The 17,791-nt window shown below is 36.8% G+C and overlaps 2 protein-coding genes across 3 annotated transcripts in view; one reads left to right on the plus strand and one right to left on the minus strand.

The window, feature by feature from the left end:
- LOC131775896 (uncharacterized) overlaps nucleotides 1-17,791 on the plus strand; it is a 34,176-nt gene that overhangs the window by 12,785 nt on the left and 3,600 nt on the right. Inside the window, exons 3-13 of the mRNA XM_066168915.1 lie at nucleotides 859-1,113; nucleotides 7,914-8,180; nucleotides 9,142-9,429; nucleotides 10,795-11,106; nucleotides 14,802-14,884; nucleotides 15,080-15,135; nucleotides 15,472-15,734; nucleotides 15,998-16,108; nucleotides 16,219-16,237; nucleotides 16,371-16,401; nucleotides 17,324-17,627. Coding sequence (XP_066025012.1) covers nucleotides 859-1,113; nucleotides 7,914-8,180; nucleotides 9,142-9,429; nucleotides 10,795-11,106; nucleotides 14,802-14,884; nucleotides 15,080-15,135; nucleotides 15,472-15,734; nucleotides 15,998-16,108; nucleotides 16,219-16,237; nucleotides 16,371-16,401; nucleotides 17,324-17,627 — 1,989 coding nt within the window. The remainder of the gene's footprint in view (nucleotides 1-858; nucleotides 1,114-7,913; nucleotides 8,181-9,141; nucleotides 9,430-10,794; nucleotides 11,107-14,801; nucleotides 14,885-15,079; nucleotides 15,136-15,471; nucleotides 15,735-15,997; nucleotides 16,109-16,218; nucleotides 16,238-16,370; nucleotides 16,402-17,323; nucleotides 17,628-17,791) is intronic.
- LOC136281687 (uncharacterized) lies at nucleotides 2,389-4,959 on the minus strand. 2 transcript variants are annotated; one of them, XM_066168461.1, is made up of 5 exons: nucleotides 4,604-4,959; nucleotides 4,256-4,416; nucleotides 3,632-3,738; nucleotides 3,087-3,449; nucleotides 2,389-2,720 (listed from the first exon to the last, which is right to left on the minus strand). In XM_066168461.1, the coding sequence occupies exons 2-5, from the start codon at nucleotides 4,307-4,309 to the stop codon at nucleotides 2,603-2,605; spliced, it is 642 nt and encodes a 213-aa protein (XP_066024558.1). In that variant the 5' UTR covers nucleotides 4,310-4,416; nucleotides 4,604-4,959; the 3' UTR covers nucleotides 2,389-2,602. The 2 variants fall into 2 exon arrangements, with proteins under 2 accessions (XP_066024558.1, XP_066024557.1); XM_066168460.1 differs by having other exon boundaries at nucleotides 4,256-4,959.

Raw genomic sequence — 17,791 nt, forward strand, 5'->3', positions numbered from 1 at the left:
ATGAAATGACTCTGCCTCATTGTAAATGTAATGCCTGCGACAGATTGAGGATGTTTTTAATTTCCTGTGTGATAACCTCTCTGTCGAGAAGTAGCAAAACATTTCAGCACAAGTTATTAACAGTGGTCTCTGTACAGTCTATTCTTAATGCAGGAAATAAGTTCATTTTCTCTGCATTTGACTTGGGCTTAAGAAAGGTTTATTTGTGGGTATGGTTCTTCAAAATGCAGAGGAAAAGTCAGAAACTCTCCCTTCTGCAAACTCCCTTTGCAGAAAAATCATGATGAACAATCAAATTATGCAATGTTTGATAAAAGAACAATCAATACAAGGAGTTTAGTAAGTTCTGCAAACTCCCTTTGCAGAAAAATCATGATGAACAATCAAATTATGCAATGTTTGATAAAAGAACAATCAATACAAGGAGTTTAGTAAGTTCTCCTTTAAACTTTAGGTAATGGCAAGCATCATTCAGCATGCCATTGGTGTATTCTTTTTATCCCAAAGAATTCATGGTTTCTCTTTCGTCAAAATTTCGATTCTCTGGGTTAGGGATGCTTTAGTAGATCCCCTTTCAGGCTAAGTTCCAAGTGAGGTGTGGCTTGATTGGCTCTATTCCTATTTGTTTTTTCCAGCAGTAAAAGTTTTATCAAGAAAATTGGGAGTAGCTTTATAGCCGGGGTCCTTAGTTTAATTAGTGACTTCGTGAATTATCCCTTAATTCCTTAGGTTGGTTGTTGGAGACCAATTGCTGGATACTTTTGATTATTTTATTGTAATTGGGTAAATTTTAAGACTCAGTCCGAGTAAGATTTGCTACACCATATGAGGAATGACATAATTTCTTTTACCTTTCAGAGGCATTACTTATAAACCTCTCTTTAGGAGGAAAAAATTTCATTGAAGGATCCAATGCCACCATAACCTGTAAAGCTTCTGGGAAACCACCACCATATGTAGCATGGATTAGAAATGGAGTACTGGAAAGTTCAGGGAAGGAAGCTGCATCTTTGGAGTTCAATAATATAAACAGAACAGATGCAGGACAATATACATGTCAAGCCAATAACTCAATGGAAGTCACTTCCATTAACACAACAATTGTAGTTCACTGTAAGTATATTTTAACCTTAATTTTCTATATCTGAATTTAATTTATGTACAGTGCGACTCCTGTTATTAGGGTCAGTTACACAAAACTGACAAATCTGTCCCAAAGTGCAGGAAAACTGAATTCCACATCAGATCCTTTTTGGCTTTGTACGCATTGGTCCTAAGTACTGGCTGGGACACTTGAATTTCAGTGGAATTATTACTCACATTATTTTGCTTAGGAGGACATGAAAATGTTTTTACCAAGTTGTTGCTTCAGTTGGATTGTGTTAAACTCAGAAAATAGCTTAAGGCCATTTCTGAGTCATTGTGACAACCCAAAGTTCACTTCATTTGACTAGTGCACAAGGCTAGCGCAAAGGGCCTTGGTTGAAGCTTGATGGAAATCTGAGAATGGCCAAAATTCCAAGTGTCAGCTGAGAAATTGCACATTTCAGTGTTTTACAGATAGCTAAGATAAGTGGATAAAAGCAAAAATGGACTAAAACTAAAACTACAACCACATGCTTAAGATTTGTGCAAATATTTGCATGTATGGCATTCAAAAAGATATACTATTTATAGGCAAGAATCCATTTTATAATTCATAATTTGAAGGCCTTGCCACCTTATACTGAATGCTTGAGTGCTACATAATACAAAAGTGATGAACTCTACAACTGAGTGATTACAGCCTCAGGGCGTGAAATTGCGCCTAATACAGGAGCCAATCCCTTGCGAACTGAATTCCCAGTTTTCTGGGAATTCCTAGGAATTCCTAGGAATTCTCAAAAATTCCCAGTTATGCAAATGAGCTCTGATTTGAAAAGCTTGGAATTACTGGGAATTTCTGGGAATTTCTGGGAAAGGAAGACTCCAGTTTATTGAGGACTTGGAATTCTTTGGAATTCCTAGGAATTCCTAGGAATTCCTAGGAATTCTTAGGAATTCTCAGCTATACAAAATACCCACCATTAAAGAAAGGTGGAATTCTTGGGAATTTCTGGGAATTTAAAATTTGAGGCAGTTTAAATGCCCTGAAGTTCACAAAAGTTCCAAGAAATTCTCAATACCTTGAATGTGAAGGTTTTAAGACAAGGAGTAATTTCAGAGGCTTAAAACTTTGGCTCAGTAAAAGGTATACTATACAAAATTTACCAAGAGATAAAGAAACATGTACATGTTTATAACTTAAACATCACAAAATTTATTATTCGAACTAAGTTTTAATAAATCTTAACATTAATATTTATTTTTTCATGAAGTAGCAGTAAATTACGTTAAATGCAAATTGCCAAGGTACAAAACCTGGGAACAGTCAAGCTCAGTTGCCTCAAACACTGTCAGAGACCTTTCTTTCAGATTATTTTTAGTAGAAACTTCATGCCTTGGACAATAAAAATACAACACCTATTAAATCTTTTTTTTTCAAGGTTTTTGTCACTGTTTTTTTTCCTTGCTCTTTTTATTCTTATAAAACATTTTTTGTAAGAGTTCCACTACTCAAGGATTATCCACACACTCCGCAAACATTTGGCACGCGGACAAGACAGAGGTGGTCACCATTCCCTTCAAGAAATAACACCTTCTCCTTGATTTCTTCAATTCGTTTTACTTGAAACTCGGACCTGAAAATATTTTAAAATAGGACTTGTTAGTAGTGAGAAGTACAAACCAAGTTTCTTTTCATAACTTACTTTCTTAAATGTCTCAGTCACTGAACCTCCTAAAATATTACTTCTTTTTATTTTTGGTGCAAATTACAGGTCCTTCTTTACATACAAATGAAAATTGTAAGTCACACTTCAATAATGACAGCTTTAAGGTTACCTATTGTTCTTCTCTGAGTCAGCTATCAACAAAATTGTTCTATATTTATAGGTATGGTATAATATTTAATTTGTAATTGAAAATGAAAACCTTTGAAAAAGTCAGTTCTGATGGTGAACTCAACAGCTTTCATTACAATTTCTAATGCTCAATTTCATTTGTACCTTTCTTGTCTCATCCTTAATATGTGATGACCAGCCTCACTAAAAAAGAATGGATTCTGGAGATCTGGCTGTACTTCTCTAAAGACTGCCAATGTGATCCCAGACTGCCTATCCCACACAAAACACTCAACCTCTCCAACCTTGCCACATGCAAACAAGACAACATAGCCATTCCGCTTCATCATTCTAGTGTACTCTTTAGAGTAAAACACTTGTCCATTCTTGACAATTCGTTGCACTTTAACTTTGTTGCCTCCATTAACTTCCATATCAATCTTCTCCATTAACTCTTGTGGTAGCCCTACCAGTTTCTTAGCCCCTCCAGAAATGAAGCAATTCTCTGCCATCTTTAGATTTTTTACTCTAAAACACAAATGGCAAAAAGTAAATAGATTAATATATCTAATAACAGCATGTTTTTCAAGCAAAAAAGAAGTTGTCAGAAGTGTAAAGAAGTTACTGATGATGATAACAATTGCTATCAATATTACTAAAACTACAATAAAAGATCAGACAAGTACACTTAAGAGCAAAATATCACATACTCTCTTTTGGTGTTCAGCATTCTTTTGATAAAGTCCTTAACACAACCATTCTCCAACATATCTACCTCACATCTTAAGCGACCCTGAGCATGAAGCATCCATATAACCTAGTAACAAATTCAAAATTGCACATTAATAATTCATTTATCCAAATAGAGTAAGTTATAAATTTACTTGATTTAAATTAATGACAGTGGAACTCTAATAACACAGTCAGCAAGGACTCATGAAAATTTAGTTGCATTAACAGGGTAGGAGCAATATCTTGATTGGTCCTGACAGATACTTTTGTATTTCTAAACAACTGTAAATTATTTAACAAACATCTGGAATGCAACAACTTTAATATATGCATACAATAGTAACCAAGGGTACTTCCCTGAACATAACTGAATTCTACAGTTAAAACAACAACAGACTTGGCCATACATATTTTTCTCAAAAACATTATGGTCACGACTTAACATTATGTTACTTTAAGTTAAATATTGTTTTTCAAGTACTGTATTTGTTTTGTTTGGAAAAAAAATTGACCATAATAACAAGCTGACCAAATTAATGAGGTGACCATGAGGTGAATGGTGTAAAGGTGTTCGGTGTAAATTGACTGTCTGTTAAAAGTACCTGTCTACAGACATTTCCTGTGCCATGTGTCAAGTCCATGATGGTTCCATTCATGTCCTCAAACCCAAAGGTGGACCATGCCCACAGTGGACCCCATCCTTCAACATAGTCAGCCAGATGGGCACCAGTATTGTGAACATTGAGACCACAACTGCCATCCCCTTTAAATGTGGGGGAAACACACTGTTTAGGGTTATGCCCTTTTTTTGACCAGTAAATGGGTAAATTTACCCCAAGAAGACATTTTACAATAGCTTAGCTTTTTCTATTAACACATATGGACAGAGGCATAACACTGTTAGCCCATCAATATAAACATAATCTTAAAAATTCTTCTGAGCCACAAACCAGTTTCTCTTTGTTGGGTAGCAATGCTACAAAAGTGATTGATTTTTTGTTATTTCTTTTGTTATTTCTTTGGCGACCAAATCCTGAAAGTTAGTCGCCAAATTGGCGACTACAACGTTTTATCATAATCTTACTAAGAGATATAGTGAATTAAATAAATTTGCAAGATAAATCCGCGGCAAACTTCCTCGTTAAGTTTGTTTCCAAAACGTAGCACATTCATCTCGATCGATAACTAGACGCCATCTTGGATTTAGATGAGCCTGAACGTTGTATATCATACATCCTAGTGTCCACTTTGTAGCACGTTAAAGATCTTTTCCCTAACTTAATTTTGGAGGGTCTATCTAGAACGCTGACAGCGTAAAGAAAGATTTTGTTTATCTTTGAAAATGGCGACCAACTTTTTTTGAATTGGCTACCACTTTGAAGAATTTAGGAGCCAAGTGGTTATCAGAAAAAAAAGTTAATTTCACGCCCTGAACCTTCACTTTTTTCCATTTATAAAGACTGGGAAAGGAAAGACAAATGCTGTGCTTTTATAATTGATTTCCGTGACTTTCTGGTTTGGGAGGTAGTTTGCAGAGTTGAATTGAGAATTAGCTATGAGTTAAGAAGGCATTTTTGTATGTCACCCTTTCAATTCATGGAAACAAGGCACAGCCATTTAACCACTGGTAATGCCAAAACTATTCACTTGTTCTGACAGAAACCTTCAGTTATAGTTACATCTCAACAACATTTATCCCAATCATACTCAGAATGTGCAAATTGAGGTCATGTGACCTACCATATGACCCTGGAGGAGTCGAAATAGCCTTCTAAAACTGTTATAAGAATATTTATACATCTTCTATAGCATAAATTTATGAAATATCCCTTAGTATTCTACTATTATCTATGAAAGGGTTGCTCAGTCCACAGTTTCAGCCAAATGTTTGTTTATTAAGCTTAAGCAATGAGATAAATATAATTTTCGCCCAATTTACAATTTGACATGAAAAAGAGGGGCAGTCAGGTTACCACTGTTTGTGGCCATTTTTTATGGTTTGTGAAAAAAACGTCTGACTATAACATTAGCTCTTAATGGCAGGAAGCCAGGTGTGCTCAACTTCTACAAATTATGTCACATTACCAAACATGTGACCTCCAAGGGGCCTAAATCTGCCCTCTTGCCTTAAAGTGAAATCATACTTATGTCATCCTTCCAAATCTTGTATTTGCACTACCTCTTACCTCAGAGTGATACATATTGCAACTAAAAAACACAATATCATAACTTATTTTGGTCTGTTGAGCTTTTCCATCGTTAATCAACAGAAAGCTATCCTCTTAAGTATGGATGCCTCATATGTCAACTATTTAACAGTTCCTCTTCAAAGATACTCTCTTCACAGCTTTCTTCTGAGTCACTGGGAAGGTTTACTGGTGCTAGTGCTTTTGTGATTGGTTAATTGATTAATTAAACAACAATAGCTTTATTGGTTCTCTAAAAACATCTTTTTTCTCATCTAATGAATGATTATGGGGAAGCCAGTTGTTCGGGAGTCAGCGCTGAGCCCATAAAAGACAATGACCTGTCTGAACCTTTGCATGAATTCGAAACACGTGTCAAAGAAAGAGAATTCCTTGATGTCGGTGTGTAATAACGTGATCTGGAATTTTGTTGGTTCGATATATAGAATTCTGTACAGGATCCCATAATCAACCCTTATGTTCTATAAGGGAATCCATGCCAGCCCCACTTGTTGCTTCCTTTGAGAAACCTAGCAGAGAAACAGTAGAAGAATTTGTCTCACGGTTTTCACAGCAGTGAAAGTATATTCAGAGGTCAGTAGGACAATATTTATCATTTTGAGTACAACTTAAAAGATCCTAATTTCAGCATGCAAAACTATCTTTTCAGTATTTCAAATCGAATCAAACTCAAACAGGGTTGGATAATTATGAAGGCCACACCAGGAAATGTACATGGTACAACTTGTTTATCGATGGAAATGCTTCGGAGATGAAGGAAAGCAATACATAAGTATCTCGTAAAGAACGGGCACAACCGCCAGTGCAGTAAGACACAAATAACTAAGATCTGCATTAACATGTACCTTTGTTTCTTCGTTAAGGTTTTGCGGTTTTAATCCAATGTAAGACGATCCAAAATCCGCTGGAAAAATGTTTCGGATTTTGTTTACCGCACAAGATGGCACAGCTATCCTGAAGTGTTTGCCGAGATAACCCCAACACTGACGAACAAGCTATCCGTAGACAATTTAGCGAAATTCTCCTGCCGGGAAAGAAGTGAAAAACAACTAGCTGTAGTATTGTATTATTAAATCAATGGCAGAAACAACTCAAGCAAAACGATCTCAAAATGTAACAAAACAGATGAAACAGAAAACATTTAGCTTACTTGTTTCCGGTGTGATTATCTGAGCCTTACTGCTGCCTATACGCGTAATAGGCCGTCTCCAGCACCCAGAAATCGACTGAAAACCTGGATGCTCAGTGATACAACTTATCTGGATTACAGGCCCTTGCTCATATACTTTTTGCCACAATTGCCCGATTTCCTTACAACAAACACTTTCATGAGTTGTCGGAGTTGGTTGACAAGTTCCACACTCACGCCTTTGATAATTTTACACAAAACACCCTCAGAAGCTCAGGTTTTAAAAATTTCTGTTGTATTCTTTTAGATTGTACCCTTGCTTTATTGGATTTTCATGTCAAATAAATCTCACAGTAAATTAAACATCAGTTTGAGTTTCCGAGGAGGTCGCATCGCTGTCAACATAATAATTTTTCCAAGCCCTGAATAGGCGAGGAAAAAATACAAGAAACGAGCAAGATTTCCGCTCGTGTTATGTGTTTAACCATCGAATGAGAGATTTATTATTCCACTATTATTTTCAGTTTTTAGTATTTTAACTTTTAGTGTGCGAATTGCATCCTACGGCTTTATCTGTGCATCGTATCCATTGCATAAGATATGCGCGAAAGATGGAAACAACCAGAACTAAAGCATTCAAATGTCCTTTGTGTTCTTTTGTGCTTAAAAGTTCGCTTCTTTAAAAGCCAAATGTAAAAAACGAAAAAAAAAAACGATGTTTGGATCGTTCAGTGCTGCCAATATGTTGCGACTTATTTTTGCCTTGTTTTAAAATGTAATACTGTGGCATATTTTGCCTTCCTCATTACTTTATTTGGTAAAATGACATAGTAGTGGAATGATAAAGCTCATTAATGTTCTGATTCATATGAAGTATCACCAATTCGTTATTCAATTGCTTATTGCATTTGTATTCATTCTTAGACCCGTCCACAATTCAAAATGTCACCACGTCATCTAAGAAGTCTTGGATTGGCCAGACAGTGACTTTGAAGTGTCTTTCTGATGGTGTTCCTACACCAACACTCTCTTGGTACAAACCTGAAGGAAGTGGAATAAACAATGTCACAGCCAGAGAAAACGAAGTACAAGTGCCACTCAGGGGTGATCAAGATTTTGGTCACTACAAGTGCATTGCTGCCAATGGACTTCCTCCATCTGATGAGAAATTAATAAAGATAAATCAGATAAGTAAGTAAAAAAGATCAGTGTATTGTGATAAGAAGAAAACTATATATAAGGTCAGCATTTTCTTTTGCTTTTGCTCATTATCACTGTTTCAGTTGCAGTAGAAGTAAATACCACATTTTTTTACAAAGTATTGGACAGAGTAACTCATTCACTTTGTACATCTCATTCGATGATTTAACATTTAATACGTGCGGATATTTTGCAAGGCTTATATGCGTGTGGAAAAAAATAAGCTTATGTTAAACCATCGAGTGAGGGATTTATCATTCTACTATTCTTTCATTTACTAACAATTTGGCCGCCCAGATTTCGACATACATCCTGCGGCCTTATATGGGCGCTCCGTTCGCATTTTTCTCCTCTTTAGCTGCGTTTGACCTACACATATTTTTCGCGTTCGTTACCCAATGAGGTATAACGGTGTAATAGTGGAATTATGCCAGATATTGTTAGCCTGATCTTTTAGTGGGAAATACACCCAAATTTATTAAAAAAAAAAAAAAGGTTTAAAGTAAACTGTCGACACCTTGCCCTTTGGTAGCATTAAACACGTCACAAAGAGCACTGAACTTCAGGCAGATTGATGACATCTTCCCGTGCGGGTATCTATAGGAAACTTCCTCAACCATGGACTATAAATTTTTTCACTTTTTATGAGTCTCTTGGCTGAATGTTTCCGTTAGCTACATTTATATTCATTAATTACATGTTAACGCACTCAGCGAATGAACTATGGGGATTTACCTGCACGAGTTCACGGACTATTACACCACGATAATGAAGTCAAGGAGGTTGTTTCGTCACAACCCAGTATCACGTGGTAAAATCATCTAATCAGAAAATCGGAATTCGAACAGTGTATGAAAGTTGAATAATAAACTGTGAGAAGACGTGGACTTGCATTCATCCTTAGTGTTGTGACAAAACTCAAAATAATCTCTTTTCTTATGGCACTATGTAGAGAAACCAGGGAAAGCATCCATCAAATCAGAATCAGTCATTCAAGCAACTTCTATAACAATACAATGGACTGCGCCAGCTGATGGAGGAAGTCCAATTACAGGATTCCAAATGATCTTACAAAAGGATGGAACTGAGATAGAAAAGGTTAATATCACCAATCCTGGGACGACAAGTTATTCGTTTCCTGGTTTGGAGAAAAATACCAACTACACAGTGAAACTGTTTTCCAGAAATTTTGTATTCGAGGGAGATCCTACTGTATGGAACATTAAGACCAAGTTTGAAGGTGAGGAATCAAAAGTGATATCGTGACTGAGCACTTTGCACCAATCATTTTTTCGCCAACTTAGATTTGCTGTGAGTAACCCAGTTTTAACTACGTTATCTGCTTGCTGCATTATAAGATTTTGGATTTTCAGCGTTTGTCCCCTCCTCAGTGGCCAGTTTCCTTTCCCTTTGTGATAATTGTTTTAGAGCTACCTACGTTTGAAGAAGCATAATAATAAACAATGAAAAACCAATGATCGTAGGTGAGAACAATAGACAACCTACGCGGTTACGTTCCGTAAATGTTACCTGATTTATCAAGTATTGTTTGCCTTGTCGTTGTTTTTTTATTTTCTGATGTTCACGTTTCAAAATCTGCAATATGAATCAGCCACAACAACAGCCGCTACATAGAGACCTTAGGTTAGTTGGATACATTTTTCCTAAACTCTTACTGACCATATTCAGAATGCCCAATAACCAACTATCCCTTTAGACAGTGAGACGATTTCCACACATCGTTTGACCAAAGAATCGAAGTTTGAAGAAATGGGCCTTTCATGAATGTCACTTCTAATATGCAAATATTATGGGGAAATCTCGTCAAACAGTGTGTGGACGGCCTAGAAGAATCCTTCGTATATTTTCTTTAAGATGAGAAATAGCTTATTTTCATTTTGCAGGGATTAGCCCAAACCAAAACTATTATGGTTGCCGTTTTCAAGAAAGTTTCTTTCGAATCTCATCCGGCACATATCTCACTCAACAAAAAAACTATTGTGGTGACAGGTGTGAACTTAGTAACTGAATTTGAGCAGCCGTAATATGGCAATGAAGTTCGTCGCACCTGTTATCGCTTAAGCGCTTCTTGTCATTGCCTCCTCGGTTGGCAAACCCCCTGAAGAAAAAAGCTTGTTGTCTCGGCGGAAAAACCCGCGCCAGCTTATATTTGCAGAAGAAGAATCGTAGGCCTGTACTTAATCATGCGCCATGTCAAACTTTTCAAAAGCGGAAAGTAGTTGCACACGAACTGAGATCCTTTCTGTAACTACGTGACACAAACGAACGGTGAATTGTGACGTCATCTATGCATCGGTCCTTCATTTGATCACGTGTAAATAGCAATTACAATGCCAGTAGAAGTCAGTGTATCGTTCAAATTCACCTTATAAATGCAGTATTTGTTTTAGGCAATAACCGACCATCATTTTAGGCTTCTCATTATCACTTTTTGTCCTTCAAATTATTTGCCATACACTTTCGTCTCAGAAATATCCCAAACAAATCCTCGACCAGTTTACAGATTAGTTAATCATTGATAATGGTTCTGACCAGGTTTGTAACAAGAAATTTCACGCTGTTCGTGTCGTTGACATCAATCTAGGAGCCCCAGATGTGGTCGAAATAGACGAACTGCCAGATAAAACAACAGACGATACAATTACCCTAAAGTGGAAGGAGCCAGAAAGTAATGGAAAAGTTATTATCATGTACACAGTGTACCAAAGAGTAGTGAATGATGGGAAAGTGGGACAGTGGATAGAAATAAGGAGAATCAGAGATGTTTCTGTGAGAGAATTGAAAATAGCGTTGGAGAGAGGAAAAGTGTATCAGTTTGCCATTACTGCAACTAATGAGTTTGGTGAAAGCCTGAAACAAGAGAGAGCAAACATCCAGCAAGTCAAGACAGAAGGAAGTATGTTCAAATGAATCTTATTTTCCCCTTTCAACGGTTTATCCTTTTCTTTACTTAGTTTTCCAGGACTCTCCGTGTCATGAACATCGAGGTTTTTACGGGTGAGTTCTTCGCTTGTAAGAACCTTAATCAGTGAGAAAATTTTTACCTACGTCGCAGTTGATATTTGTATGCCAACTGCAAATATATGGCGTATCTATTAACTGAGATTTTAATCATTGGCTGGCACACACAAATATTTTAAGTCTGACACATGCTGATCTGAATCTGATAAGAGAAGTCTGCAACACTTTCGTTTAATCTTCTTACATTTAAATTAACTGCTTTTTTCTTTCCTTTGCCGCCATCACTTAGCTGATGCATCTCTCCCACATCAAAAAATTTCACTCTCCCACACTGAATTCCGAGAACTCTTCTGTCATTTTCACCACCACGGCACTTTATTTCTCATACCGGTGAAAGCGACTTAGAACTTAGCCTCCTCTGCGCACCGTAATTTCGACACCAGATTACTGAACCGCGAGAACTCAGAATTGTCGGCGATTTCGCTTTAGCTTAATTAAGAATGTATGGTCACGCTGCCTCACGCTGCGAACAGAGAGGTTGTCTATCTTTTCACAGGTTTTCTTCGGTGAGGCTACAGAGCGTGACGCAAACTTCCTATCTCAAGGTCATGAAGGGGTATTCATTTTCTTAGGTCTTAGGTCTTAGTTTTCGGGGATCTTCGTTTTCGCTACAAACGTAGTTCACTTTCTCTTTGTTGATGATCTCTTTTCAGTCTCTTTTCTGGAGCTCTTTGTATTCTCTTCTCACATTGGTCTTCGCTAGATATTCGCCATTCTACTTTACCCTTTTCTTGTTCTCTATCGTCTTCCCCTCGCTGTGTTCTGCCTATTCTTCTCCCTATCAAACCCCATTTCGCGTTTTTCTCGACTCGCTCCACGCCTTTTAAGTTCTTTCTCTCTTTGGTCTCTCTCTCTTTGTCTCTTCTCTCTATTTCTTCCTTTTGGAAAAGGGAAAAGCTTTAGCTATGAGTATCGTTGCTATGCAAGTTTATTAGAAATTGCAAAATACCAAGAATCACTTTTCAACAACAACCTCACCAGTATGATTTCCCGCTCAAAACACGGGTTGCAAATTCTTTCCTTGCGCTGCTTCACATCCTCTAACCATCATGAAACCTTTCTAGGTTTCTACAAATATCTTTGAAGTTGAATCTTAAGTCTCTTATTGTTATCAAGTTTGAGATGAGATATTCTAGTTCTAGCTTGTCTTCGTTTAAATCAAACTTTAGCAGCGCAAGAAACAGAAACAAGACAAATTCCGTATTTCAGTGGCTAGAGTTGCCATGATCATTGAAATTTGGTTTAAAGAGGACAATCGTGAAACACGAATAATCTGAAGAGAAGAACTGAAAAAATATCAGGTTGAAAGTGACTATTCTTTTTAATTTAGTACAACTATCAGAGGAGTTTGACACATTAGAGAAAACTGTGGAGTGAACAATCATAACTGGCGACATAAAGAGAAGATATAAGAGAAGCCCGTACGTTTCTGGCGTATTGTTTCACTGACTCACTCTTCTCATTTATACCCATCTATTAGTTGACCGGTAATCTCTTAACTGGAAGTTGCTTATGGTCGTTTCTTTCAACTCTGACTCATTTTCCCAAACCAAAGTTCACAGTAACGCTCAATGAAATATCATTTCAACCGACGCTGATATCATACACGACATCTGTAGAAGAAAACATTTATTCTGAACCTGTGCGCACTCTGATTGCCTTGCATCATGGTCACAAAAGTAAAACTGAAGCCCCGTTTAAACGGTCAGGATAGTTGAAGATAGTGTCAACTATCAAGCGCGTTTGAACACGAACTGTCATGTTCTATCATCGCATTTCATCAAAAATCATGTAGTTTGGACATGTTCAAATTCGACATGATAGTTAATGATAGTTTTTGCTGTTTGAACAAGAGAAGGATAGTGAATGATAGTTGTTAGGTCAGCAGTTTTGCCCAAAAACGGGCTCAAACCGAAATGGCAACGGTAAAATGACTAAAATAGCCGTCGAAATTTCCCAGAATGTCTCGTAGTTAATTCCTATCATTTCCTGGTAGGCTTCAGTATCTTTAACTTGTAACTTCTTGACTAAAATTTCAAGTGCCGCTGAAATTGCTGACCTCAGCGCGCACCGTATTTGTGTACAATTACGCGATCTCATTGCATGATATTTTGTCAACTATCATTGACTGTCATGGACCGTTTGAACACAAACTTGATATTCAATGATGTGAATGAAAGTTGCAGCTGTCATTCAGTTGTCTATCATTAACGTTCATGATCGTTTGAACGGGGCTTAAGTCATTTGCATCTTGTCGCAGTCGAGTGAACATCTTTGATGGAAGACAGAATAGCAAGAAATGTATATAATGGGAATTCACTGTCTGTTGCCGCTCCTTCGTAAAAAGGAAAGTTAAAAAGGAAAATTAAAAAGAGTTGAAGGGCCTGTGGGCTCTCGTAATTCTTCCGCGACCAAATTCGTTCTTAGGAGGCAACTAAAGAGATTCAGAAAGAATCGAAACAGCAGTCTTGCTTAAGGATCTTCACGAACGGCAGCAATTACACTCCCAGCTGATGGCTGTGTGAATGATATCGAATTCAGAAATTGCATTCCTAGACGGGACTTATTTATAATGACAGGGAATCGACCCTTGACATGCAAATGTATTACAAAGAGATAGAGTAATCCACCAGGCGTAAATAGGGGGCTGGAATTTGAGGTCGCTACGTTGATCACTGTATCAGTGCTACTTTTTCCACCAGAGAGGAACTCAGTCATTTTTTAATTGCGGTCAGTTACTTTCATTGAGCTCTAAAATAGATCTAGGAAATTTCTGACACCTCTTTGGCTTCTCTAGAAGTCAAAGTTAACAGATAACATTCAATGCATCAGTGGGTGTGCTACAGACCCACGATGTCTCATAGTTTTGTCATCTTCAAATCTATCACATCTCAAGAATACCATTCCTTGTTCTCAGTGTCTTAGGCTTCATAACCTATATATTGACAGTTCTGATTTTCCAAGATGTCAGAGGTAATACGCCAGTTCTTCTCCTACCTTTGTCATTCAAGGGAGTCTTAAACAACTGATCGAAAGTCGGTATTCTACAAACGTCATAGTAGGAAGAAATAAATGATCCTATTCCATTTTACCGGCAAGACCTGTCCTTCTACCAAATTTAAATTTCTTCAAAATGATCCAAAAACTGGTATATTATTTTCGCATAAAACATAGACAACTATTTGGTCAGAAATACTTTCTAAATAAATTATCAACCCGAGGCTTTCACCTTGCGTGCATGACACAAAACTTTTCCTTTCATAAATAATGTTGAGACCAATGTCATCTATTTCATAACTTGCGGTTATTTCAAAAAGTTATACTTCGGCGAAAAAGGAAGACGACTTGGGGAACGATTCTCAGAACACCATCGTGACGCAGAACACAAGAAAAACAGTATCTCTCAAATTGGCCTTACATTCGTACATTTTAGGCCAGTGTTCTTTGTAAGTAAAGGCTGTTTTTTACACAGGAGTTCAAATGATAAATCTTGTGCAAACAAACAAACAAACAAACAAACAAACAAACGTTCATTTTAAGTCGTATTTTGTTTTTCCCCATTTCAAACAGTAAGCACAGAAGTTTACCTGACAGCGACAATACAGGAGGACTGTAGCAGACGTTCGGAAGTTGCTGCGAAATTTCCAGAAATGGTTAGATAATATACTTGATCCATATACTGGAGTTTAAGAAATACTGCCATGAGATTTATCATGAAAAGTGAATCTTAATCAATCTGTTCTTGAATCAAACCTTAATATTTCTGTTTAAAAAATAAGATATTTTGAACGATCTTCAATATGTGACAAGCATTTGAATGTACGTTTTTTCTTGATATGTCCTTTTAGGCTTGTCAAATTGCCTTGAGGTTTGGCTGCTCATCCGCAAACACTGTGAACACCAGGTAAGGTACAGTTTGTTGTTCTACACTGAAACAACAAATGCAAACTCAAATTTGCCTTCTAGTAGGGGAAAGGAGCTTTATTTCAATGTGTTGTATTTTAGCTGTAAAAGTGTTTTTTGTGCTCTAGCAAATCTTATTTAATACAAAATAATTTATATTTGAAGTATATTTTCCTTAATGTATGGTAATATATTGGCAGAGAATGACATGAATTAATTTTATTTACCTTGGTTTATTACATTGGTTAAATCTCAATATATTTCAACACTTAAAAGTCACCAAAGTACGAATGTGTGCGATGATACTCTTTGCTCCCCCCCCCCCCCCCTTATCTAGGTGTGGCAGTGTTGTTCTTGACTTTATGATGAGGTTCAATCAAACTGTAGTCGTCAGCAATGTTTTGATTGTCCTGTCGGATGCTGCAAGGCAAGACAAATTCAGAGGTTTTAAAGTCAATCCAGACTCAATTAAACAAGTTTTAGTACCCACAGATGGCTCGGAAAGCACAACAAAAGGTAAATTTTACAAAGACATTGTTCAATGGTTACACTTATTCTTCCGAAGATGGACTGTTTATAATTGTATTCCGTATCTATTTAATTAAACAACTTATTCTGTGACTGATACACTTCCAAGTTTTTGGTTTTATCGTTGTTGTTTTATTTAATTAAACAAAATCTTACTTTTAAAAATTATTTTAGAGAGAGTAGCAACTTGCTCTTCCTTCGTACCAAGCCAATTAGAGTTAACGTTTTTCGGTCATGAGCCTAAGCTATGTAGTGAGAGCAGTGTATCGACCAGGATCAGTGTAAATGTTGTTTGAATGTTATTTCATCAAGCTTTGCAAAATGAATCATTTTAGGTCCTGAGGAATGTAACTGCCCATCTAACAACGTCTTGTTGGCCGTAATTGGGGTTCTTGCCTTCACAATCCTTCTTCTAATTATTTACATAATCTGGCTACATAAGAAAGGTAGGTAAAAAATCATAATCTATGTCTGGCTGCGAGATTCTTTTTCACGCAAAAGCAAATTTTTACTCGCGTTTACATCATTTGTATTTTTTCCTTTCGTTCTTTTTCAGGCGCTGTAGGGAAACAGAGGTAAGAATTTTCTGCTAGTTGGATTGTGTCGATGTAATGTGCCCGATATGGTTTCATCTTAACACAAAACTCCAATAAAAACTGATGAAATTCTTAGCGTTTTATAATTATTTCTATGCTTTTTCAATTGTAGGACTTATGAAGATGAGAGACGTGTTTGCGACGTAAGTTACAGCTAAGACATTGAGGTCATGTTAGTGTGACCAGAAATTATGTAATCTTACTTTACCTCTACTTTCTATGAGAAAATAAACGCTTGCAGCAAATAAGAAGGAAAAAATTTGTAGTTCTACATTTAAAAAAGCATATTGCATCAGTGGCAGATACAATGAAATAAAAGAGGAAGTTAGGCTCGATAAGGTCTTTGTCCTGTGATCATGTCCTTTACCAAGCCACTCCATGGATTTTCCTTCGATTGTCCCTGGTTTAACCGCTTTGTTTCACTTCAGAGATCGCTAATTGGTCTGTACCTGGTTGATATTTGCTTTCTAAATAATAGATTTCGTGCATTTAGGGCGTCGTATTTTCTTGATGCCTTATTTTCTAAACGTGAGTTTAGGAGCTTGGTACTGCAAGAGTTGTTTCGTGCGTTTATTTGTTAAAATATTGGACTACCAATCGACAATCTTCACGTTGCAGTTTGTAGCTTCGACGAATATGCTATGAGCCTTGATCACTCTATTGGACATGATAGTTTCAAAAGCAGAGAACAAAATGTTAGTAATAATAAGGACAAGAGGTCATAAACTATTTATAATCTGACATAGTTTGAAGCTACACTGGTTTGCAGATTTAATGAATGTAACCGAAGAAGTTACAATTCATAGACTTGGGTCTATGAATAGTAACTTCTTCGGTTACATTCATTAAATCTGCAAACCAGTGTAGCTTCAAACTATGTCTGATTGTCCACCTGGTTGCCGTGTGAACTTTAATATATTTTATTTATAATCTCTTATCATAGAAGAATATAAACATTTGTCTGATAAAAATGGGTGAACGAATTTTTATAACCATGAGGTAATTTTTACTGGGATTAATAACAGATTTGGATATGAATACCTTAACAGTGTGTTGGTTTAATAGAATGAAACATTATTAGAAGATATCGAACCAAGTCTACCTGATTCAAGAAAACTCACCCAGCCTCATGCGGAATACATGGATCTCATAGAAGTCAACAAAGATGATAGAAAAGCACAAAGTACCCCTCCAGGTGCTGATTACGTGCCTCTTCATCCATTAACACGCTGCTGGGAAGTTCCTAGACATAACGTGACCATAGAAAAAATCATTGGTAAAGGTGCTTTTGGTCAGGTTGCCAAGGGAACAGCAGTAGGCCTTCGAGGGAGTCCTGAAACGACCACAGTGGCTATTAAGATGCTTAAAAGTGAGCTCTTGTACTGTAAATTGAATGAGTCTTGGCCTACAGACATTCAGGAAATGTTACCGGGTTACTGTAATTATTTAGCTATTTTCCATTTCATAATTTATGTTGCTATTCCGACATTTCGCATATTATTCCCGTTAACCAAATTTTACTTCTTGTTTTTA

Source organism: Pocillopora verrucosa, chromosome 6, assembly GCF_036669915.1.
Source record: "Pocillopora verrucosa isolate sample1 chromosome 6, ASM3666991v2, whole genome shotgun sequence".
Classification (NCBI taxonomy): domain Eukaryota; kingdom Metazoa; phylum Cnidaria; class Anthozoa; order Scleractinia; family Pocilloporidae; genus Pocillopora; species Pocillopora verrucosa.